At 38.0% G+C, this 27,460-nt stretch overlaps 1 protein-coding gene across 1 annotated transcript in view; it reads right to left on the reverse strand.

Moving 5' to 3' along the window:
- Window positions 1-27,460, reverse strand: part of PRKCE (protein kinase C epsilon) — a 296,929-nt gene that overhangs the window by 185,339 nt on the left and 84,130 nt on the right. The window contains exon 2 of the mRNA XM_075146872.1: window positions 10,776-10,839. Within this exon, the coding sequence (XP_075002973.1) occupies window positions 10,776-10,839 (64 nt within the window). The remainder of the gene's footprint in view (window positions 1-10,775; window positions 10,840-27,460) is intronic.

Here is a 27,460-nt window from a genome sequence, read left to right on the forward strand (position 1 = left end):
AAGGTCTACCAAATTATGAGCACAGCTGCTGTTATAAAAATAAGAAAAAGGTTTCTGACTATGCAAGTGTAACCTTCAAAACCTGCCAACAAAGCTTCTGACTGACAGAACTACTGCCCTTTTGTATGCAGCTCTTTTTACCTACTTCTATGGTAAAATATTTTTACCTATATATTTTCTTCAGCTAGTAATACTCACTGACGAATAACGAGATTATAGTTTGCTTTGCTCTCCAACAGTATAAAGAATGGCTTACCACTGAGAGGCATAAAGAAACACACATATTTAACACTACCAAATGTCCAGTAGTAAAACAGAGTCCAAGAGTCCCTCTTAATGATGGCCATATTCACTACAGACAAGGGCTTCCCATGGGTAGTGTTCTTTATTACTCTAACTTTAATCTCTAATTTTTGGGACACTCACTGTACTGCATAATCACTACCTCAAAACAAAAGTAACAGCAAGTATAAATTTTGCTGATTTACAGAATATATAATGTATTAACTTTTCTCAATGCTTTATCTTTACTGAAACTCCATATAATGCACCACAGGTTTTTAATATTGTTCACTCTTCCTAAATAGGAAGTGCAAAAGACTGAAATTATTTAAGATCCTGTGGCAAACGAGCACAGGCAATGGGACTATCTTTTTAGAACATCTGCTTATTATCTTTAAAAAGTTTAAGAGTTTGAAATTCAGGCTTTTACCTAAGAAATAACGATGATACTTTTCAGTTAAAAGATTGATTCTTTAAAGAGCTTTTAAAACATGAAAAATTATTTACCTCTACTTAATATATTACAACACTTTTATGCTTATTTTCAATGGATTCATGGAATAAATATGCAACTTCAGGCAGATTTTGAGCCTCTACTAACAACGAACTTTCCTAAATTGACTTCTATTTCCAGCTGTACTCAAATATTTATTTTAACCTTTCAAGACTATACTCAAATAATACATAGTTTTTGAGACTCCAGCTGTTTACACTACTGTAGAACTCGTATTTTAAAAACAGAAGTAGATTTTTAGGCTATGTTGAAGGCAGTAAACATTTGGTTAATGATGTTCAGAAAAGACATTAACACTTCCTAAGTTTTCACAACCCCACCAGTACATGGAATGGCCAGGAACATGGCTAGACTTATCTTTAATGTATGTATTACCTCATCTGTTCATCCCCTAATCAATTAATCAAAATAGACTACACCAAGACTTCTTTCCTCAGTGATACTAACAATAAACAGACTTGACTATTGTTGGAGAGCATAAGGCTGAAGGGGGAACAGATCGATTCAGAGCACACTACTGCAACAACAAAAGTGTAGAGCAAAACACTACAAATCATAACAGAGTATAGGTTATGTATTTCATGAAGTACAACAAAACAAATATATATAAACTATAATATTATATGTATTTTTCACATCATACCATGCTATACAATAAGCACTGGACTAATCTATGTTGTGTCTTATATTATGAAAGAACTAGCCACATACAGATTTCAAAAAATGTATTTCTATTTCAAATCTTATAACTAGTTCGTGTTTCACTTGTGTATGAAAACACCACTATAGTTTTTAATTTGATACTTTTCTTGAGTTTTCTTTAAAAAACACACTAGGCATACATAGTGGTAAAATTAAATATGCCTATTCCAAAGGCCTTGCACAATTTTGTTAGGAAAAAAACCAACATATGGAAATCAGAGCTTTTACTACATAAATGGAGAAGAGAGCAGTTTGGAACATGCAGTTTGGAACAGCAGTTTGGAACATGGTATGTATGAGTGTCATTTACTTTTCTATTTCAGTCTAATGCAATTTTCCTTAAACAAGTAAAACTCTTACAGTACAATACAAAGGCGCCTTTAAACCAAATCTTCTACCAGCGTCTTGCTCCCTGCAACGCACTTGTTTTGGCAAATAGCTAGAAGCCTGCCAAGAAAAGGTCATCGATCTTTGCCTGAAAAGCTTGAGCCAGCTTTATACAGTGAGGGCTTATTACAAACACACAATGCTTACCAGATGTTCCATCAGCTAACTGGATACAATCCAAGGGATGGCTATAAATCCACGGAGAGATGTTCGTTACGAAGGCATTTGCCACACAAAGTCAAAATTACATAAGCACCCTTTGGAGAACCTCTTCACTGAGCAGCGCAGTTTAAAAGGATCATGCACCAACAGACTGAATTGTATCCAAGTACTGATTTGCGTTTGCACTGATACCTTTAAAAAGAATTTTGGGTTTGAAGAGTTAGCCGGCAAGGTTCATTTTCCCAACCGCTTACCGAAGTCAGTGTTAACTTGCAAGAGCAAAGAACTTAATGTAGACTGTCACACTATTATTTCACAGCTCCTCCTCTCAGGCTTTCCAGTTATTGTCATTTGGGTAACAACACACAGACATCTGCTTTCAGATGCCATACTAGCAACAGGTGAAATTTTGTCTCAGGAGAAGCATATCACCTACCACACCAAGAAGTGAATACTCACCAGAGTCAGATGAATTACAGATATCTACTGACATTAACTTATTCTAATAGATTTGGGAAAACAAGGGATTTATTTGATGTTGCTCATTTGAGACATGAAAAAGTTGTCTGGCTGAGCATCATAACCTTCAAGTTTCCATATTAGTATAAATGTAATGCTCGGGGGGGTTTTTGGTTGTTTGTTGGTATTTTTTAAATAAACAAACTAGAAACTCAAGATCTGGATGGGCAAAGATTTCTTCCAGTAGTAAACACAGTCATAAAACAGATTAATAGTTCCAAGAAGAGAATGAAAGAAACCTAGGAAAAAAATTACATTTTTGTTATAAGCATCCACACTTCAGCACAGAGGTATTTTAAGATTAAACCAAATAAGACCCAAGAGAAAAGACATATTAGTAATAGTTTTGAATTATCCCTCCTAAGAGGAGAAAATGAAGACATAGCAGAAGGAGAAAACTTTGCAAATCAGTTTAAGCTTCTTTTATTTCTTTGATTTTACCCTTTTTTCCTCACTTGTGGTTTGAATGAGTGCTGATCTTTTGGTGCTGAAGAAATGAAAAGCTGAATGGGGAAAAAATAATCCCCCCAAACCCTACCTACATAAAACCAAAGCTTCAAAGGAAATAGGTTCTCAGTTCATATACTGCATAATGAGTTTTGAAAACAAAGATTCTGGTTACATTTGAAGTTGGCTGACACACTACTGCTTGCTGTTGTTCTGTTAAAGCAGGGAAGCCTACAGAAGGAAAACCAAAAAGCTAGTGTAGTATCCTACAAGCTATGAATAAAAACATGAGATTAGGCCTTTAGAAGAATCAGAGTCCTCCTTACTGAGACTGAGCAGAGCAAAGCAACAAACATGTGCCTGGTTTCTCTGATTGGGTATTTTGCTTTACACTGGGAAGGGAGAAAAGGTACACAATATGGACACTTCAAACCCTGCCTCCCTGAGCACACAATATTCCTGGGAACTTTCAGGAGGAGCTGTATTTTTGAAAGAGCTCTAACTCGTAAACCTACATGAGTCAAGTGACTGAAGACAGAAACCATTCAGTTCACACTGCCAGTTCAGCACTGTCCTGTTCAGATAGTTTCAGTTTATTCTAACTCTCAGAAAAAGCCCCAGCCTTGAGTCTAAAAATACAATGTTCATGTGGCCTGTGAGTCTTGGTAAACGGCTACCCAGGCATCAAGCAGCATCCTTACTTCACAGATACTTTACATTTTATCCCTGGAAGACTGCCTGCCCCAATGCCACAACAGATCCATTCGTGCAGATCCTTTCCGCTCCACCTACAGCTCTAGAGAAGCTGTAGAGGCTTTTTGGGGCACCCCGTGAGGGCAGCGCACTCTGAGTCCACCTTTGCCTCTCCCCAGGCTCTATATGGCTCTTCCTAAGCCACTTCCAACCCATCAGCTTCCTCTCAGATATTAAAATACAGGGAAGATAAGGATGTGTGTGTGTTGAATGCTCAATCAAATTTTGTGTTGCAAAATAAGAGATAAGACGCTCCCTGCAGTGAAGCTATTAAGGGACTCTCTGATTCTTCTTTTCCATGTGTTTACCATAAGTGCATGGGTTATTATACAATAGGTTCTCCATCCATTCTCATTTAAAAAAAGAAACAAAAAAGCCAATCTAGAAAAGAGGTAACCTTTGTAAACAAGTGGTTAAACCAGCACAGACAAAACTAATACAATAAAGAAGGTTGACTCCTGTGTTAAAATCTTAAAATGCAATTATTTGCAATAAAAAGCTGGTGATCAAGTTGAAACTTGTGATCAACTTGAAACTTTCTTTTCAAGAGATGCTACTGTCAGGAGGAATAGCAAAGGTGGGCTAGAGATACATCCTGATGGAAGAGATGTATCAGTGAGAATAAAGAACAATTTGTACCTTCTAAAAAACTGAGAAATGTTTCTAGAAAGAAATGAGCTGCTCTCCATCTACTGGAAGAATATTCAGCTGAGGTCTATCTACCTAGTCATATACTCGAAATTCTGAACAAACACAAGCATTCTTTCACAGCCTGTTCAACATCCTAAGATCAGCAGCTGATGGCTATCAGAAACTATTTCATGGTCTGTGTGATGAATCTTTCAACAGCACCATGAATGTCCCAAAATGGCAACAATCAGCGAGCCCAAAACCCCAAACTGTCGAAGTTGTATTTGCAATAGAAGACATTAGTGAAAGAAAACACCACTCTTCACTAAGACAAATTCCTGAACAAGCAAGCAAAAAGACTAGCTCCTGGATGCATGTCATTTAGACTTCGATATTTCTGGGTAAGCACCTTCTGCTGTTCTCTGTTCAGACAGTGCCTGGCACAACCTGATCTTATTTTCTGGACCCTTACAGCATAAGAAGCATAATTAATTATTATGACGATGACTACAAAATAGTCTAAGGAACAAAACCTCTGACAAATGGATACATTAGGAATTATAGATATAGTAGAAAATACCCCACGGGTTGAAAACTAACAGATCTTTGCAAAAGGATGCTACAACATGGAACAGAAATACAATTTTTCCTACTGTATTGATTCTACCAAAGTTGGATGCCTGGAACAAATCCTGTGGATATTCTGATTAACACGCTGTATTTAATGTTATAGATTTATCAAGTATGAGACGCAAGAACTGGGAAACCTCTTCTAAACTCATATATTTTGACTTAAATGTTAAATGCATAATCTGACATAGTCAGAAATCTAAAGACTTCTTTGTTAGACATTTCAATGCAAAAGGCCAAACAATCAACCTAAACAAAACATTTTGTATTCATGAAATACTGCCATGTCTTCAGCTAACAGGCTTTATTGTTAAATATCACCTTAAGTACTTCATCCCATGAAACTTAAGTATCTTATGAGCAGATGAATCTGAAAATGAATGTATTAGAAGATGTAATCTTTTGTAACTACATAAGTCATAGACATAACCAAGAACTTCAAACAGGCTGCTTCCTGCAGTACCTACCACCTCCAGCATGAGCTGTGGCGTTTCATTGCAATTCAACTGCCTGCTCTAAAATGGGGAATCTGTAATTATATAGAAAGACAATTGCATAATGCAAATTGGGACATCTACTAATGATAAATAATCATTACAATTGATTATACATAGTAGATAGAAAAAGAGTTTTGAATAGGTCTCAAATTTTTATTACATGTTACCTATAATAGTTAAAAAACCCTAACTTGTCAATGTCATTCTGAAGTCATTCTACAACTGATTCAATACTGACATATTACAAATGGTAACTTAATTTGTAAGTCAGTAGAAAGCTACCATAAGTAACTGCATAGATTTGTGTCACACATAAACCAATAATTCCAAAGAAAGAAGAAATCTACAATGACAAATGCAACAAGGAGGTCACAAACTTTTAAATACAGCAGCATTTGTCTTTCAGTCTATATAAAACTGACTTTGTTGAAAATGGTTTTAATCACTCCTGAGGCAATTTACCTCTCTTACCCACTTGACGGCCATCTGTTGTTCCAGTTTATAAACTGGATCATTGTGTCATCATATTAGTTATGTTTTAAACTTTCAGCCTGCATTTGGATCTTGATCAGCTACACCGGAGCTCTTAAATATTTCTGAAATCATTCAAAAAACTTCACTCACAAAATTCTATAAGAACTAAAAAAGATCAAAAAATACTGCCAAAGCATGTCAATAAAACAGTCAATGAGTGCACGTCAGCCTAGAAATAACGCATATGCTACATCAACACTGAATTAATATAGAAAATCAATATGATCTCGGACAACAAGCAGCACTGAAGAAATGAATAAGACAGCACGTCTTATAGTCTCTCCTGTTCATCCAAAGACTGATAAGCAGACACACCTTTCTCCATAGCTCTGGCAGAAGTTGAAGATACAAGACTAAAAACCCATGCAATCATTAGATCCAGTTTGTGAAGCATGAGAATAAGTATGATAGACCTTTCCCAAGCTAATTACTTCTTACAAACACCGGTCTACTCTAAACCTTTTTTTTCTTATAACTGCACCTATAAAGTGGAGTTACCAGATGTTTGGTTAATAGCAGAACTGACCGATTACATGCTTTGAAGTCTGACAAAATATTCTGGCAGAGTAACTACAACCACCCATATTTTGAACTGGTCTCCCAAAAGCAAGTTATCAGAAATGCTTATTCTTAAAGATCCTATGTGCTTGCATATGGCACAGTACATGGCTCAATGAAGTTAACCAAAAAATTCCAACTAATACTACTGGATGCTGTGTCAGGTCCATAGAAGCTCCATTATTTTGTTTCATCAAAGGGATTTGTTTTTAAAATATTCCTTTAAGTTCTGAGTGGGCAGTTATTATTTGTCAACACTTAAAAAATCCAATAAAAGTATTAAAATTATAAACAAATATTTTTATAAATAGAACATTACTGATTAACTGTTGCAGCTACTTTAGCCTGTGAATGGATACCTTAGTATGTATCTACATTTGGGAAGTTTCCACTGACACAGCTGTTTCCATTTATGGGAAAAACAAAAGCGTATTTACTCTGAATGCACAGAGTCATTTTAAGTAAATCTATAGAAGGTAAATAACCCTGCAGATCAATTTTGGCACAGAGAGCGTAAAGACCTGAATCACAGGTGTTATGGAAATACTGGTTACATAGTTTAAAATGGAGAATTTAAAAAATGTATTTTAAGAGCTGTTTTCTCTCCCTCTTCCTACGTCCCCATCAGCAAAAGCATGCTAAAGTATTTTGCAGTACTAGTTCTAGAAAATGATGTTTTCAGAACAAATCCAAATACCTTGAGATTTGAACAATGCACTATGAGAGTTGGCAGTGCCACAAGATATCCAGTGGAGAGCAGTCTAAAGTCTTGGGCTTTCGAGGCTGCCCCCTCACAAGTGCACTGTTGCTGCTGGAGAAGTACAGCTTCTCCTTCAGGCGGCTTGTGAAGGAAATTTCACAATATAGGAAATGGCAGAGAAGCTGGCATAGCTCTATAACCTCCCATGGATTTGTAGCTTGTCTTTAGAAAAGAGAGAAAAAATGCAAGCAGCAAAGCCAGCAACTCAACACTTCTTTCTACAGTTCCACATAAAAATACCTGCCAGATCCTGATATTGATATCTAAGGGTGGCCCTCAACAAGTCTGTCTCAATGTGACAAGGAGAGGCTGAAGTACTCTTTACCTCCCTCTGTAATCTGCCATATTTCCATCTGTTCTGTACACCTAAGCCACACAAGTGATGAAAGTCCATGAAAGTCCAGTCAGTTTAGAGGAGGGGGAAGAAGGAAGAGAAATTGTGTACTTTTGTTGAGGAAGTCAGCTTGTAACAATGAACTGTTTTCATTGTTTTGCCATGCAAGTGCAAATAGTGCCGAGGGATAAGCAATCTGGCAGCTGGGACTAAGGGACAATTGAATTTTAAGAGGTATATGGTAACAACATCTTATGTCAATATTATGTAAAAGCTTACTAAAACTATTGAGAATATACTACCAATGAGAATGGTTCTTCTTTATCCACCATTTAGGATTTCATATGTAGACTTTCAATTTACAAAGCAATTTATTCACATAAGGGCTTACTTGCAAAATTAGGACTTTTGCCTCTTAGAAGCAATTTAATAGGAGACAAAGCTCTCTGCCCGTATTAATGGCTTCAACTAATCTTAAGTCAATTATACCAAAACAGAATTTGGATATCTATCTTAAAAATCGTTTAGAAGTGCCAAGTAACTGAAGTTACATTACCGATTGCTGATAATTAGAAACCTGCATATATCACATAGAAGAAACAAGTCCAATTTTCAGTACACAGAATTACAAGACAATACTGGTTGCAAGTATATACTACACCTCAATGGCTGAGACTTTTTTATTGCCTTTTTTTTTTTTAAATACTGCTAACTGAGAAACATGCAACATGATTGCTTCCTCGAGTTAAATTTGTTGCTTCAGGTATTTTTATTTTCATAAATTGCCAATTTTTTCCCCTCCAGAATCCGAGGTGAAATAGCGATACCCATTTGTGCAACATGAAAACAATGCTATGTATTCTCACAATGAAGACCGGAGTTCAAAAACAAGATCCTGGTTAACAAATTAGGTCAAGAGTAGCAATCACCTCAACCAACCCTAGCCACTCAAAAGTCATGCATTTAATCTAACCTTATCTTACGTTCCTTTCATAGTCAACGAATACAGATCAACTACAGTGAACTGCGCCACTGAAATGCATAAAATACATATCAGATATATTCTATTTACATACATATTTATATATGTATATATACATAAATGAAATTAAATGTTTTGAAACATGTAGAGTAAGTTACCTTCCATGTGAGTTAAGTGTTTCTGTTCACAACAGAAGGATGAATACAGTTGTTATGTTAAACTAGGTGCTTCACTAAGACAGCTGAAGTGAGAGGAGACTCATCTTAGGCCTCAGCCCTAATAAAGCAGTCTAAAAATAGGATTTCATAACATTGCTAACAAAACACCATAAAAACAGTTTACGAGCTGTTGTACAAACCTGGTCTAATTTCCCTTGTGAGGAAAACCGTAACTTTCGTAAAGAATTTTGCAATAATCCTACACAACACTTTTCCACGGTTATTTAATTGTATGGGAAAGCTCTAAAAGTATACAAGTTCTATTGCATTTTGAAAGCACACCAACTTCTCCAGGGTTCTACCAAAGTCACCCTAACTAAAGCCTCTTGGTCTTCCCCACGGGCTACCCATAAGACAGCATTTCATAAGCTGTTTTCCCTCAGTGGCCTGTTTCCATTCGAGTGCTCCCCTTCAACGCTCATGTAGCTACACAAATTCTAGTTCTGCAAATTTCTTTCCAAGCATCTTTCAAGTGTCACAGGGTAATGCACCACGTAACATAGGAGACATTACCATAGCCATTTTTTCTTTTCCTGTATAAAAGGTTATAGAGTTATAAAGAACTTTTGAAGAACAACATAACACCATTCTTCCTGCCCTTTCACAGACTGACACACCTGAATGCATCCTGTGATGGAACACTATGCTTGTCTGGGTATCAGCTAACTATCAATGGAAGGTTGGAAGAACATGTACCTGCCCCAAGACAGAACCACACCAATGCCTTTAACCACATTTTAGTTCCATCACTGGCATGCCAGTTAGCAAGATATGTGGAAACTGCTATTAAACCGATACTTTCTTCAATATGCAGGAAGAAAAAAAGGCAGAGCATCTCTTATGTGGGTACAAAATGTGACTATAAGACGAAGTTTAAATAATAGTTTGCTTTGTTTTTAAAATTCAGGATTTAGAGCAATATGTGTTTTTGCAAGCTGCTGTTAGTAATTGGTCAGAGCATGGCAATTCATTACAAAGAACAGAAATATAAACGCATTCTTCTGCTGTTTCTCAGCTGTGCCAGGCAAAATAATTTAATTTCATTTCATAGCATTTTCTGTTTCAGCTCCTGCCAGGGTTTATGTGCATCTTCTTTATGTACTGTGAACCAACTATAACCTCGTTTAGCTGAGCTCTATAAGCTACTGGGGAAAGCTGATCAGTGGACATCATTTAAAATAACCAAACCCAAACCAGCCATCTAGGCCATTTCAGCAGATCAGGCTGTCATCGAGAGCATGACTAAGATACACAGATTTGCATCTTCATAAATTCTCTTATTCCCACCATATACCACCTGACTGTTCCCACTTAAGAGCAGAAAAATATCTTAAGAATTGAATAAATATTTCTCTTCCACCTGTCCTTGTTTTTTTTCCCCCAACATGTAACTGCTGTGTCATAAAAATGAAAACACCTCTTACCATTACAATGTTTTGGTCATTACTTTACTGGAAAAAGAAAAGATTTTGTGGAAAAATACCAAATATTAGAATAATTTAAAAAGCAAATAAACTCTTCTCCCCCACCTTTGACATCTTATAATTTCTAGCTACATAATATGGTTAGCATTCTTCCAAAAATAAGAATTTGGAAGTTTCTTCTGGAAATTAATACTGCTAAAATATTCTCATTTCATTACTGTCCTTTTAGCTGGTATTGTTACCATCGGTGATTAACAGAATAAGATGAACTGCAACTGCTCATTGACTCACAGGTCGATACATCAAAATGTGTTCACTTTAACTTCAGCTCATACAGATTTAAGAAGGTATTGGCACGGCACCTCCTCTAATACTTCCATTTCAGAGGCCCTTGGAAGATTCCATTCATGAAAGAATAAGATAAAATATTGAAAGGCCCTACCTTCACCTGACGATCCTGAAAGGTCTATGATGACATACACTCTCCCTTCTGGCTCCAAGTCAATCTGCAATCAAGAAGAGAATTAGAAGAAAACTTAGAATGGCTCCCAAAGCAAGTGACTGCACATGCAGGAAACAAAAAGTTTCCAAAACTTGTGAAGCCGAGGTGTAGGCAGGACACATGGGCAGGTCTACAGTTCACTACCAACAGAGCCTCCTTTTGCAAAGAGGTGTTGAGGACGCTGCACCTTCACTGAAGTAAAAAAGAAGTGTGTGCCCTTAGCACTTGGAAAGCTTGAACCCAGTGAATTTTACAAATCAAATATTTAAAGCACTGTTCTGCCATACATTTGCACCACTATTTCCAAGGAGACAAGGAAGAAAGTTAAAAAGTGGTAGTATCAAATAACTTTTTTACTGTAATTTATACTGAGCCCAGCTATGCAAATGTGAAAAACAACACTGTGACCTATTCAGATCCCAGCAAGACAGATCAGCTCTGGTCACAGAACAGGGGAAATGAACACACACACAGCTCGTATGGCCAGTTAACACGTGTTTATAATGCTCCCTTTGTATCCCCACTGGGAGAAAGAAATACACGCTTTATCCTCTTTTTCTGAAATACAAAATTTGTTTATTTCTGCATCATTCTGGTAGATTTTAAGAAGTCTTTGCTCTTGTGGAGATCACTTTTACTCAGCATGAAATACAGGTGCTCAGTATCAAGCTGCTGTACTTCAAGATTTCATGGGCTGTGGGAATAAGCTCCTGTACGTTTAGGCACCACAATGAAGAGCTCATTACAAATCCTCCTGTATTTTACCACACATTTCATCAGCAACTCTAAATACTACTGGATTTGAGTATCTTAATGGTACCCCCCACACATCACAGACAATTTTTGTAGCCACCCATCTCTCAAAAATTAAACTGTAACTAAAACAATAAGTAATCAATAGCTCTTACTGTCACACAGCAGTTGTCACACAATTTCAGAGACTGAGTGAAGTGACATGGTGTACATTAACACTGTATTTTCATTCTATTTTAGTAAGTAAAGCACAATAAAATTGCATGCCCACTGCCAGGGTGCCTCAAAGGGCCTTGTCTGCCAGGGCCTGTCCTGTGTCCCACCGCTCCAGCCAAGAGCAGGCAGTCGGGGATGCACTAGGGCAGCCCCAGCCCTGGACATCAGGCACCTCCCTGCAGATGGGGGTGGGCCAGGGCCAGGCCCAGGCTGGGATGTGAGCCCGCAGCTGGGCCCAGCTTGGCAGGGCTGGGCTGTGGGGAGCTGGAGCCTGGCCCTGCTGCAGCATCACTGGGGCAGGGGCTGATGGCCCTGGGGGCTGACGTGGGATCCTGGGCCGTGGGCAGGGTGGGGGGACCCCAGGGGCCAGGCAGGAACACTGGGACCTGTTGGTGCCCCCTGGGCCCTGACACCCACACAGGACTTGATGAGATCACACCTGCCGTGTACCAAACCAGGGTACACAGGGCAGGCAAGAAAATGGGAAGAGGAGATATGCCCCAAAAAGCCTCTCCTCCCCCCAAGAGAAAAAGCAGCAGGACGATGGGTCCTTGACAGTGCCAGACCAAACGGACACAGGGCGAAAAGAAGGGAGCGTGCCTCATCGCCGGCGCCCAGCCACACTCCGCTCTCCATGGGCAGAAACCCCAGAACTTTCCTGACGCCTCTGCTACACTGAGGCAACCGCATGTGGGGCTTGTGGCTGGGAACAGGCCACCTCCCCTCCCACCCCACCACAGCCCTCCTCCTCCCACGCCAGGCTGCCCTGCCACAACAGGGGAAGGTGGGCCTTGCTTCACCGACGTCAGCTCTCTGGGCTAACACAAACGATACTGAGCTGCCTCCTAAGTCACGAGCAACATCAGGTTATGGCACTAGGCCAGAATAAGACGATAATCAGGAGATGACCAATTCACACTAGTAACTTGGGAGACCAATCTGTCAAGTAGCAAGTAGATGAGGAAAGGAAGGAGATGCCAAAACGCCTGGGCCATGCCAGGCTTTGCCCGTCTGCATTCAGCGGGCAGCTCCCTGGGGCCACCTTTTTTGTCTCCAGGTTTCTCTCATCACCTGAGAGGACCTTTACAAGAGGGGCACCTCTGCTGTTTCCCTCTTTTGGGCCACAGCTGCTGAATGCATCAGGGTGACACAAGCTCTGCCCTCCACGAACCAGCTTCTCACAAAAACGTCTCCGTGCCGCTCAAGAGCGAGCCGGTAGAGGAGTTCACAGGTCCGGCTGATGTCACTGGACCAACAGATCAAGCAAATGATCTCAGCAGCTGTATTGTAAATAGATGAGGCAGGAAATAGGTGTTAGCAAGGCCAGGGGTTACTCAGAGGAGAGGAAAATGAAAGCGTGGTTGAGTGTTTTTCCATAAATAAAGTGTTGAATATTAAGTAAAGACACTTTTAACAATTTCTGAACTGGCAGCATGAGTTTTGTGGGGGAGTTTTTGGGGTTTTTTTTTGTTTGTTTTTAGATAAAGCTACTGATCTTGAAATATTGCTCCGCTCCCTTTGCAGATTTTAAATAAAAAAAAAATATTAGAAGATCAGAGGCACAGGTGCATGAATAGACTTTGATGTCTATGCTGAGGGAGCCTTTTGAAAAACCGCTATAGCACTCAACAGATGGCTGTATTGAAGACAGGCATGTCTAATGCTGTTTGTATCAGCACTATATACCGTCTGGTTAAGCTTTCCGTAAAATACTTTATGCAGTTCAAAAGCCAGTGTGCACAAACACATACAAAACCCCAACACCATCCCTGCAGAAGAATCAGGCACCTAGAGGAGTTGGTGACCACCATCACAAAATCTCTGTTCTGCCCACTTAAGTACAAACAGCACTGGAAGCAACTCAGCAAAAAGACTGGAGCACTGAACCCAAGTTTCCATTACCCAGCAATTGGACTGTTTTCATATACAATTTATTAGAAATGCTACTTACTGATTTTGATTCAGGATTTTTTGCTGATGCTCTAAGCAGAATGAAGTATTTATAAAAGGGAGTCTCTTTTACAAAGAAAGTATGTTTCAGTCTTAAAATGTTCTAATGCCAATGAGAATTAAATGAACGTACTCTTATTTTTACATTTATAAAATACCCACATTTCATTTCAGCAAGTACCTATGCTGACAGTCTCATCAGTCACATGAATTAGTACTTTTGCCAGAAGCCAGCAGCTCAGCTGTCTCAGCTGACCTTACATATAAAAAGAACACCCCCAAAAAAGCAGAATCCCCTAAACTGATAGGACTCCTTCTTTTGATCTCAGGTCTTTCACATATCAAAGCAAGTATGGAATGAAAAGTACTGATTCTAATTTTGCATAAAACACTTCTAATTTAATGCCTGGAAACATAATGGTATAAATACCTCCGAAACAGTCAGATTACTAGAAAATAAGCTACATGCCTTTTCTTTCAATCTGCACATTAAACTACACTCAGAAGAAGGTGGAGACTATGCAATGTCATTTTATAAATAAGTAACAAAAGATGCATACACCACAATCTAAAGTTTCCATTAATTTTTCACCAAGTGCCCTGAAAGTTACCACATGGGAAACGCCCTTAGACATATGTAACCAGAAACAGAATGACTGGCCAAATTCAGCTGAATATAACAGACATCCTTGAACACAATGGAAATAGTCTGATCACGGCAGTTCTGATTGTGACCCTTCTCTTTGACTAAAAATACATCTCTCTGAATGCAGCCAACCATTTATACATGCAGAGAGACGCTATGAGAAGATATCTAAAAAGACATGACTGTTCAAAAGGACAACGGGGAACAAGGCAAGATGCAAACTGGCGATGGGACAGAGGAGTTGACACAAAAGCAGCTTTGCTGTAAGCAAGACACATTGCAAAATATATGCCTCACACATACACACCCATTCTCTGCACGCAACAGAAGATGTAACAACTATCATTGAGCAAAATGTTTGATCACCGAAGTGTTTTATCCTGTTACTATTGCTGTGACCTTTGTGAAAGTAGAGAGTTTTGGTAGGTGCAAGTAAGATTAATTGTAAAGGTACTTTAAACAACTTCTATATTGCTAAAATAATCCTTATGTGGCAATGTATTGAGATTAGTACGATGATTGCTGGAAAGCAGCACAGATCTTGAAAAACTCCAGGCATGAATAAAGCATATTAGTAGCCTGTTTCAGGGAACAAAAGGCAACCATCCATAAAACCAGACATACTTTCAGAGAAAAAACCCATGTTGAAACCGTGGCCAAGTTTCAGCATATTGAAGGCATTTATATAGTTTCACAGCCATTAATGGATTTTATTTTCAACACCCTTCTGAGACAGTTCCCCATCTGTAAAATGAGATACTCCCAAAGGCACAAGCTAGACTAAATGACCTGCCAGAAAGTCATACAAGAAGTCTACGGTTAAACAAGAACTGAAGTCTGGTCTCTGGAGGCCCAGACTGCCCACTGGACCATTTCTCCTATTCCTTAGTTAAGCTTCACTTTGTCAAGCTATACACATTCTGTCTTCCTGCAATATCAGACACGTCCAAGTAATTTTTTTTTTTTAAAAACAACTTTCATGGGTACATATCTAGAAGGCAATTTCCTTTCTTTTCCATTCAGTTAATACTCATCAGTAAAAACAATATCAAATAAAAACCTGCTTCAATATTTCTCTGCAGCATTTCCAAAGCATCACAATTCTTGGGCAACTCTGGAATAATGCAAAATTTAATCAAACTGTGCAGAAGATTGTGAAAATAGTTCAGCTTTTCCTCAAGGTTTGCTTTTTGCAAGCTTTTAACTCCTAAGCGTTCTTCTGAAAAACTGAGTCCTAAGCTCATCTAGAAGCTCACCATTTTCCTCCTCTCAGATGCAAGATGTAATTCCTACCCTCAAAAATATGAAATTCGGACAGAATTCTCTTAGACTAAGATTTTGCTAAGGAAACCACACGGATGAGGAGGATTAGAATATGTTAGGCAGTTATTTGGGTTGCACTAATGCTACATATTTGAATATGAAGAAGATTTTATGTTCTTGATCACTGTACAGCATGAATCATTCCATCAACATTTGGGGGTGCTTTTTTCATTCTAGCCGATAGCACCAGCACAGAGATTTTGCCTGCCTTATGGAGCAAACTGAGACCTATTGTAAACAAGTGATAAACCGCCGTCTTCAGTGGCTCAGTGCCCCATTACCATAGGTTTTCATTTGATCGTAACAGAGTCCATCAGCCACCTAGGTTCCAACACAAGAACATCACCAAAGATTAGGTGCACTGTACTCATTTAAACACCAACTTGTCTCTTGAGAGAAATTTGAGGATAGTCATTGACATCAATCTCAGATCTGAAATAAACAATGACCAGACAAATGCATTTTCCATAACTGAACTTCCTAACTGCACAAAGGTTGATTAAGTTTTACTCTGATGTTCCTTAGCTAGACAGTATGTGAAATACAGCAAAAACCCTTCGACCACAAAGCTGTTTAGGATTTTGATAACAGTATAAACCTAAATGGACTGTGTAAGCAACAGAAACAGAAAGAATTAAATCATAAAACCTGCTTTGCACCTCTTGTTGTGATGTTCTAGGATTATCTGATATTTGGATAGCTTAAAGCATAAACCTCCAAGCACATGATCTGTCACTGCAGATGGTTATTTGAGTCATGTAGGACTTGAGAAGTCAGTACGTATTAACCCTTACTGAGCACAGCATAACAGAAAGTTTCTCTTTGAACGCACAACTTCTCTGAAAGGAGGAGGGAAGGGATTGTGTGTTTAAAGAACTGGAATCTGCAAACACTGGGGGGGTTGTCTGCTGTTTTGAGGGGCATTTACTTCTCCAATTTTGATAAAATATTATTTCCATGAAAATGCATAAGAAAGTCAGAGCAGTTGTAATCTAATAGAGAATGACTGGAGACAGCCTGTGCTGGTCTTCTGTTCTTTAACCAAAAGATTTTTCTGCTTCAATTTAAATAGTTAATAGAGTAGCTATTTTAACTTATTTAATAGAAAATAAAACATTAATAGTGACACTTCTCAATATAGTCAAAATGACTGCAGACCAAGTAATTTAAAAACTTTCAAAAACACCACCATTATTGGAAGAGAAGCAAACACTTGACCAAAATAACAACTAGAGGTAAGATTAAATTTGCAAACTTCCCCCAGCATTCACGCCTGAATCCCTAGCAAGCTCACCTAAAACGGATAGCTTTGCAATAGGCTCCGTAAGGTCAGCAAAATAGCTGAGAAAATATTATCTGAAAACAGATTTCACATGTTACAACATTAATTACGTGAGATAAACTTGACTTTTAAAGAAATTACCCAGAAAACATACTGAGAAAACTTCCTTAGAATCTCTGTTTGTCTCCATGATTTTTTTCCCCCACAGCCTCTTGCTCTTCTGGCCAAAGCAAGCAGGTCCCTTTCAGAGCCAGTGCACTGCCACAAAGGTCACAAATCTGCCTTTCATTATGAATGTTACATATTTGATTATTATAATTACAGAGAAACGTAACACAGCTTGCCTTATTGTAATTGACCACAATGATATACAAAAAAGTTAAGAAATTTTGGCCACAGGGGATTCTATCATTTATTTACTCATACTCAAAAGTCAACAAAAAGACATCAAACATCTTGCATGACCTACAGAAAAGATCAAACACTTTCCAGTGCCAGACACATGCACAGACATAATACAGAACAGAAGCAGTCAGGGAAAAACAAGATTCAGCTGAAATAACCACAGTATTCAGAAATCAATTCTAAAACAAGAATCCTTCCATTACTTAATATAGCATATACTAATACTCAATTGCAGTGTCCTGACTCACACGTGATACTACTCTGATCTTCCATGATCTACTGTACCTAAGGCCTCCCAAGCACCAATGGAGGAACATTTTTGAATGCATGGCGACACACAAATTCACATACTCATTTTGAGTAATACAAGGAAGAACAGCTTTTATGGACCACGGTACTGGGACTAGGGTGTTCATGGTTCATTTTCTGGTAGAGTCCAGAAAGTGAACTTGGCTATATTTACAGGCAACAAGACAGCAGAGCACTACAAACAGCTGCATCAAGCATTATGACCGCAGAAGGGTCACTGCACGAAACCAAGTTTCTGACTCCCTGATCTGAAGGGAGGAAGAGATTATCTTCACTTTCTTGAAAGCCTCAGGTGGTAAGAGTATGTATGGCACAAGGTATTAACTATTATTAAGGTGTTTACCAGTTATATGCCCAAACTGGTTAGGGTTTCTAAATACCTACAATTAGAATTCGTAAGAGAGGGAAATAAATCTACGAGAGAGAAATTTCTTCATGAGCGGAAAAAGAAGTTAATAACCTCAAGAGATGAGGCTGCCTACACTAACCATTCAGGGCATTCTGCGCATCAACAGGTCAACGGAGACTCGCACCAGCATGAGTGTTTCAGGCACGTGTGTGTGCTGTTTGGTTGGTTTATTTAACCCAGTACAGTTATTCTGATGATGTAAATGTCTTCTATTAGTAAGTCTTATGAAGGCAGGGGAATAAGCCAAAGTTACATAGTACATTTTCACTGTACTATAACTGTATCCACACTAGAAATGGAGGTTGCATTATTTTAGTAACAGTAATGAAGATAAAGTACAAAGAACCTATACAAGCCCAGAGATAACGTGAAGTACGATGCATAAGAGCTGGGTTTGGCTGAACAATGCTCAACTAGACTTCTTGAGTGAAAGGACAGTAAAACCACCTACAAAACAAAAGTCTGCATAAAGCCATTCACTTGAAACATCTGCTAAATGTATTTCAAGAAAGAAAAGAAACTCTTCAGAGCACAGACACTTTCCCAAGCAGATGGTTATTTGATTTAAGAATAAAGGAATTGCATCATGTGGTAAGATCTGACCTGTAATTTCATCACAAAGCTTTTCAAAATCTGTTCTTTAATGCACTAGTGCAGTGGCACTCTCCAAACCATAGGGAAATAATTAGCTGTCACAAAATATTTAAAACACATTTATCGTCTTGGCTTATGGACATTTTTTAATGTCATGCTACAGAACTGCAACCAGAAGGGAGGGGGTTACCTATACACCTAGGAATAAAACGTTGAATGGAGAATCAGGACTGCAAGCACATCATGGTTAGCCAGTTAATACTTGTTAAAAACTGATAAATGCTGTCAAATTATTTTACTGCAGTACAATTTCAGATGACCACTTGCCCATACGTATAAGCCAAACTCCTAGTTGGCACATTTGTCCAGTCTCAGGACTCACCCAATATGATGAATTAACCGCAGAGATATTTGGAGTTTCTCCTAAATTGCAATAATATTTCCTCTGAGTAGACACCTTTGCAACACTTTGGACAATCATCATGAAATAGGTATCTGCGTAACAGTAAGTACATGGGTAAGTAGAGGACCTTTGGATTGACTGGTACTTTTCCTGGTCATATACAACAGTTTTGGTGCACTGCATCCATTTTGCCTTATTTCCTTAAGTAATTTCCATATTTCCTTACTTTCCTTAAGTAAGACTTACTGTGTGAAGTCTTACAGATTAAGATATCAAAGCAACACTACCTGTTTCCTTTAGAGCACATGGTATTTTTCTTCTCTTTATGGTCAAAAGACTTCTTTCTTGCACTCTTCTCCTGCCGGGTATACTCTGGGAAACTCAAGACAGTGTATAGTAGGAAATATCCACATTGCGTTACTGTACCAAGAGTAAAGGAAATAGCTGTGCTGATTTTTAGACCTCAAAAATCAGGGAGATTAACAGCTGGAAGATCCAAGACTGAGATGGCATAAATTCAACTCCTTCCTAAATGAGGTAAAATAATCTCCAGAGGCAGGATATAAATAAGTGCTAGGAAATGGTGATATTTAGATGATGTGAAGTTGCCCTTCAGTTTTTCACCTGTTAATCCTAGACTAATTCTAGTCCTCGGTAAAAAAGAAAGATTCTCGAACTTGCCCATTAACCAACTGTATTTTAAAACAAAAGCTAGAAACATCAATGACACCCTGGTTTGAGTAAAGCTCTCAAATGCCTCAGAAGGAAGATCTTCCCAGACCAACTCTAAGAAAATAAATACACCTTACACGAAACCTCAGCACAAACTGGGCCGACACTTCAGCATTGATCTCAGACCCTTCCCACAAGAGGTTCACATGTTCAGTCTTTCAAACACTACTGTGCAACACCTTTCAGCAGCTTTCAAGAGAGGTCCTACTGGACTTAAAATCATCAGTTAGTCAGTTAGAAGAAAGCAGCAGGGAACTGAATCCACTTTGGTTCACTTCTAGTTCAGGTTGAGTTGTAAGTAAAGCTGTACTGGCTTTGTTCCAGTTAGCAGCAAAACTCACATCTAAGCCTAGGTTCCGTTCCAATTAAAAAAAAAAAAAATTAAAACAACAACTACTGTTTGTGAGTTTGAGTTCAGTTCAGCTCCCTGGGAAGAAAGGAGAAAGGCCCTTCTTATCTGAAAGGCAACCACATTAAATGTTCTCTGCATTTGTATTCAAAATCGAAATTAAACCTCCATTAGGAAGGAAACAGCTTGATTCAATATGCTGCAAATGGACAAACTGTACTTCGATGACACTCGCTGGAACTTTTGTAGTTTGTTGATGTTTGACACCGGCATCAGCTGTGAACCAGAGCTCATCAGCAGAAAGAAGAAAAACCGATGGGTAAATTCTTACTCTTCTCCTTTGCCAATTTGATTTAGATATGCATGATATTCCCTCCCCCCACATCCCATAACTAAAGTGGCTGAAACTACACAATTAAGATAGCCCTGGAGGTGTGCCCAGAAGAGTCTTTGATCTCAGCAACTGGCTATGAATTACTAAGCTCTGTCCCCCAAATTTCCAGAAAATGAACAGTATCTTATTTGAGGAAACACCTCTAGAAGCTATCAAGACTTCCGTGAAAATTCACCAGCACCCAAGCTGTTTCTGTGCAAAACTGGTCTTTTAACATGACAAAATCCCTGTTTTACTTCACAGTTAACTAAAGTGTACCCTTCATGAAATTTCAGTCAATAATCAAGCTGCCCAAGCACAGCTGAACACCAGAGACCTTTAAACATATAGTGCAGTGACTGACTTCAGTTTTTGTCTCAAGTCTCGCCTTGGTGCCCAAGGCCAAAGAAGAACATCACAGGGCTGAACTCTAACTACCAAGATGGCCAAGCTGCTCCAAGGTAGTGCCAAAGAGCAGAAGCTCTATGGACTACCACCACCATGTAATAAACAAAGAACACTACTCCAGGTAGGCAGAACTTAAGAAAACTGATGAAGTAACATAATACAGAGACTAAAATATCTTCAATTAAAAAAACACAAGTGAATGAGAAGAACAAAGGACCTCGGGAAGAGAGACAATCATGGGAACATACAGAGCCAAAAACTATATATACGGCTCAGAAGTGGCATGAAGTTGTCACAAGCAAACAAGAGGAGGTAAAATAATATTTCAAGAACAAAACTATGCTAGACTTACTCTAAAAATGATAAATTTTATTTTGGAAACAGAGCCATACTACTACTTTTAATCTCATTACTATATCAGCTGTCCTGCTTGAAAAAATCAGTTTTCTCCTAACATAAGGGCTAAGCTTTTTAGAAGTAACAAAGAAGTTTAGAACAGTTTTTAAATCAAGACACCAAAACTACGAGGTTTTATAATTCATCCAGGGAATTGCAAGCTCGTCATTTTTAAAAATATAACGTCTGTTTAGATATCCTTGTAATTGATCATTTTTAGTAACTTTAATGCACTTTCTAAAAAAATGTGTCTCCTACTTTCCCATTCAGATACCCCTTTATTTTTTAGGAAAGAAACTAGAAATAGAAGCAAGAAAGGAATAGTCCCCTTATAGAATCATCTAAATTTGGTTATAGAAAGGGAAGGAGGTTGCAAAAATACCACAAAAATATTTATTTCCCAGTTTGAAAAAAAATAATTCTTCAGCAAGCACCAAGATGGAAGCATGAATACACAGGCTTCAAGAATTACAAACAAACATTCTTCTGCTGGGTTATGAAGATGGAAGGACAAAGTATGTTCCACACAAATATTCTCTATGTCCTTTCACATATGTATCTGTAACCTGAGCCGCTTTACAACAAACACTGACATTACAATAAACAAACATTGAATGATATACAAACCACAATAGTAAAACAGAACTGGCATCAAGTATTTAAACAAAAGTATCCTTCCTGGAAATAGCTCTCCTACTTACAGCCTGCCAAGAATTGCATTGATGCAGAGGCTTTGTTCAAGTTATACTAAAAGTTAAGTTTTAAAGAAATCTGAAAGAAGAAAGAAGAAAACAGAATTAAGAAAATAAAACACAAGTTACTTGCAAAAGTATCTTTGCTTTTTCAAAAACAGTATCTTTTTAAATGTTTGTTTAGTTGAGAATGAAAGACTTCATTCTGCCTTCACACTACGTGACACACACAACTGCAAGCAGCGTTTACAGAAATTGGCTGCAACGCAGATACATTAGTCCTTTTCCATACCAAGCACAAACACAGAGCACACGCAGGATGACGCCATATCTGCATCGACCCCTCTGACCCCCCGACTTCCCTGTCCATCACTCTTTCCACATTGAGGTTTTAAGTAAGGGTGTCTGTAACTGGGAACTGGAGGCACTTCTCAAGTTCTCAGTCCGATATCTAAATAGCAAGATCATTCCCGTTTCCTGAACGAAAAGGTCATTTCTAAAAACCTTGTATCAGATAAACATTTTGCCAGTAAATGTGGCAGTTTTAAATCACAAAAAACTATTCAAATTAGATATGTTCAATTATTCAATCCCTGAAAAAACTAAATTCAAAAATAGCACTAGAACATTTAAATTTTTTTTTTTAAGTTTCTTGAACAAATACCCAGAATTGGCAAAATACACCTCAAAAATTTGACAGAAAATGTAGCCCCCAATGCTATCTTATGTGCCTTTCTAAAAAATTGCCAGAGGAATCAGCTTTTTTATTTCCAGAAGAAAACATCATTGGAACATTCTCTCTTCGTTTCTACTTTTTTTTTCCCTTTAGAAAATACTACAATGAGATCTTTAGATACCATTTAATAGCATTGGGTTTTTTTTTTTAAACATAGTTTTTGTCTTGCTCTGATGATGTTTTACCCTCTGTTTAATTATCAGATTAGAAAGATTAATGAAGTTAATTCTTTTAACAAAATGGCTATCCTGAGGACTACAATTATCTGTGATTCACTTGGACTTCCTTTGCAGCTTTAGCCATAACAAACTCTGAGCAACTCTGAGACTCCTCCAATGTCAGCTACAAAACACTTTGTTAAAAGAAAAACAAAACAGAAAACTGCTATAGTCCATGCGATCCGTGTTCAAATGCAAAAAGGAAAATCAAGTAAAATAAAATTTAGTAGCTTGACACATGCTGCCAGGCAACCTATATTCCATAAAACAGATAGACCAGAATGTAACATCTTGAATACAGAGATTACAGAAAAGGAAATGGCAAAAATAGCCACTACTATTATTACTGTTCCTGAAGAGTTAGGCGGCAGAGTCAAGTCCACCAGCCAGAAGTGGCACACCAGGAATAGATACATCTTCAAAATTCCCTAAGAACAAATACATTCTAGTGTATGCTGCATTAACTGACATTTTTCTTCAGGATTTATTTTCATTTACTGCAGTGTTTTAAACTGGATCACATGTGGAGTTCTCACATGTTAGATACGAGTTTGACGTGAAAGATGCTAGGTAAACCTTTTTAAAATCTCGCTTTTTCAGACATCCATGCAAGCTATTCGGTATTTCCTGGATTTTAGAAAAAAAAAAAAAAAAATCCACAAAAAATCCCCCTGACACTTAGCCTACCTTGTACTGTAGCAATTTTGTTGTTTCTCTTTTAGTCATAATGAAACAGACAGTGCAGAGTCATTTACATGTGCATTTGGGTTTTGTTCTGATTATAATTCAAACTTTTTTTTTTTTTAAAATACAAGAGTATTCAGGTGTGGGTAATTTCTTTGTGAGAGCTTAGGTTAGATTTTATACAGCCAAATAGTCAGAGCTCCTGGAACTGGACTCAGGATAACCAAAGAATTTTTGTTCCTTTAGATCTTAAAATTTAGTTCTGAATGTATAAGAACCACCCAGTTCTGGTAATGGAGGGCATAGCACACTGCCTACTTACTCTTCTATTGAAGCGAAGTAAGCGAAGTAAGTAGAGCAAAGCTAACACCCGTCTTCCACAAAACGCTTTCAATCTTTTCTGAAAATGTCTAGGGATGAAGGATCTGCTACATCCCTTGCTAACTGGTTTCATTAGTTTAACACTTTTAATGTGAAAAGAAATCTGTGCTTTGCTGTTCATTCTAATCTATCTGGCTAGCCCTCTGTTCTTGTTTTACCCTTCTCAGATTAAAAAGCCCTTCATTTTTTAAATGGTACTCTGTTTTTTAAATGGTACTTTACATACCCAAATTAAGTAACCTCCCATTGTTCCTTTTATATAAACCAAACCCGTGCGCTCAGAGTTTCTCTCTATAAAGAATTTTCTCCAAAATGTGAATACTTTCAGAAGTCCTACCGTAAGCTCTGCTATTGACCTGCTGGGTTACCCTGGGCAATATACTTAATTCACCCTCCATGTGCCTGTTTCACCTCCTATGGTTAGTCTTATTTAGAGTTCAAATTCTAAAAAGTTCAGGCTCTCCTTTACACATTTATGCAATTAGACCCTGATCTCTTTACCATTATGTACATTGGAGTTTGTGGGTTCTAGGCATGCTGCCATATTAATAGTTTTATTTGAACTGCTAAATTGACTAGGAGTAATCAGTCATTCCTGTAGCCTATTGATAAACTCACACATACTTCTGCTATGGTGCACCTATCACTTCCCAAAAAGCAAGGAAGCTTACCACTTGATTTACAGAAAAAACTCCATTTCGAGTTAACAGCATGAGGCTTCCCAATTCTAATTCGACACAGAGAGGGCAGAGAGAGGTCTTACAGCAAGTCTATCTGGTCTTCAGTAAACTTTTTTCTCAATTTCCAACCAGTTTTTAAGATGTTGACCACCCATAATCCTCTTGTGTGCAGCCTAGAGAAGAAGGAGGAATAATTTCACACCTGGGGGAAGTGTCACAAAAAATCTGTCATCTGTAATAAGCATGGAGGCAGGCAGCATAGGCTTCTTCAGGAATGCATCTAAGTTTTGGATACCCGTGTTCGTCGTTCCTCCATCTCCGCTTGGCCTACAATTTCCATAAGTGCTATCCCACACAGCTTGCAGAAATCTCCACCTTGGACAGCCCTACAATTAAAAGTTAGTCCTATCCAAAAATCTCTCTCCAGTCTTACCTGAAAAAACTTATCTTAAAAGGTGATCTGAAATGGGAACTACATATTTAAATTTTTCGCTAGAAGTGTAGAAACAGTTCCCAAAGATCTGCCTGACCAGAGTAACAGCAATAGTCCCTTTACTCCAGAGACTTCAAGGACAGAAGTGGAAGGAAAGTTACCTTTGTATTGGGGAAGAAAAGTTTTGAGTGTGTGGGTTTGGGGTTTTTTTGCTTGTTTGGGATTTTTTTTTGTTTTGTCTTTTTTTTTTTTTAATGCAGATTTTTTTCCTTACTAGTAATAAAGATGAAAATGATTCATGCACAAGTAGGACCTTGTTAACCATCCAGGCGACCCCCCTTTAAGTAAGGCTCTCTGGGGAATCCTATAGATCTCCACGATGTCTGTGTAATATTGCGGAGTGAGAGTTTTGGACTGTTTCCATTTCTGATTCCCTGACCCTATCAATCTGTCGCTTGTGGCTCAGTCAAATATGTTGCATTTTAACTTTTCCCAGGAGTCTACACAGTTTCTCTTTTGGGTTGTTTCAGATTTCATTCTCTGCAAAGCAGCTGCCTTTAAAAGTGCTTTCAATTTATCCCATTACAAAATCATTCCCCCCATCAAGGAAAAAGGTTCCCTCTCTAAAAATTCAACATACATACATGTGTGCATGCTAATAAAGTTGCTAACTATTGAAGATAAAGAGGCAGTGGGATCCAGTAAAGATAAAAGGATAAAAACATTAGCATTCTCCGGATCTGGCTCAAATAGCAGTTGGTATTCAGCCATGGAGATGTGACTTATTCTGGGTAATTTGGTCATTTTTCTTATACTGTCCTCAAAAAAAAAAAAAAAACAACAAAAGAGATCATGCAACTTTGGAATTGTGTGTTCAGAACTGAAGTAACGCAATTTAGCAGCATTTTCCTTATACCTGAGGAAATGCTGGGAAAAAACATGCAATTGCTGTTTTACTCTTAAAATTTCTTTAAGATCATTGGTTAACCTAATTTTTTTTTGGTTTTTTTGCAAACCTAATAGAAACCAGGTTAAGTCTGAACCCTGACCTGCAATTTGTTCTCATTTTCACCTTGGATTATTTTAAAAGAAAATCAGCTGGTTTTAACACCATGAACAGTCCCAACAATAAAGCTGAAACATTACCAGGTATTTTAGAAGTACTTTAATGAAGTTTCTTCCACTTCATGACAAAACTGAACACTCTCTGTCTAATCTAGCAACAAGGAGAGCTGTTACCCCTGGGACAGTCAGGATCCTACAGGCATCCAAGAAACATCTATAAAATAGGTGTTTACACCCGACAAGCGAGTAGAAGGCACAACCTGGCAGCCACACTGGGCTCTCCTGATACTGCTCACCCCCTGCACCCTTCACTCCTTACAAATTGAAGCCTTTTATTTAATGCAGACAATGACAGCTTTTCTGACTGCTACCATAGATTTACCACAAAGTAAAGGAACTTTTTACTTTACTTTGCTTTCACCCCTTGAACAATATGAAAGGAAGGAACTGGACCTCTCTGACTCACCAAAGTATGAACTTAAGACCTGACTAGTTTACTTGAATTTATTTTATTATCGTTTAAATGAGATGAGGTTCCCATCCTCCCTTCAACTTTTGTTATAAAAAAAATGCACAGTGAAGAATACAAGCAGCAGCAAACATGCTAATGTTAAAACCAACAGAGAGAGACTGGCTCTCCTACTGCATAGGCACGTTGCACAGATCTCACAAGCTAACAGACATTTTGGCAAGAAAAAGCAATACTGGAACAAAAGACAATACACAGAAAAGCTAAGTTAGCATCATTTTGAGACCTGACATTTTATCTGCACAATCAATGCTTCTCAAGGATTTTTGTTCAGGTACAAAATTAACTAACAATTGATGAATCAATATTTCATTCAGAATTATTTTCTTAACACGTGGCTTTGATTTTATAACCATGAACCAAGGCACATTTTTAAAACATGAAGAGATATCTGTTACATGCTGGAAATTGTAGTTAATTCTGAGTGTTCAAGAAACAGCAGCTCATTCTGGGAACCACAGTCCAATTAACTTACATTAGAGCAACAACTACTTCAAGTACCTTCTACTCTGACTCTTGAATTCCTATTTTATTGTAGCTTTTTCTAGGAATTTAAGCAATTATTTGAAAAGATATTTTTATACCAAAAGATTTCAGTAGCTAAGGATAAAATCTATTACTTGCATTTAATTATTACTATGTATTTGTCACTTTCTATA

Source organism: Calonectris borealis, chromosome 3 (assembly GCF_964195595.1).
Source record: "Calonectris borealis chromosome 3, bCalBor7.hap1.2, whole genome shotgun sequence".
Taxonomy (NCBI): Eukaryota; Metazoa; Chordata; class Aves; order Procellariiformes; family Procellariidae; genus Calonectris; species Calonectris borealis.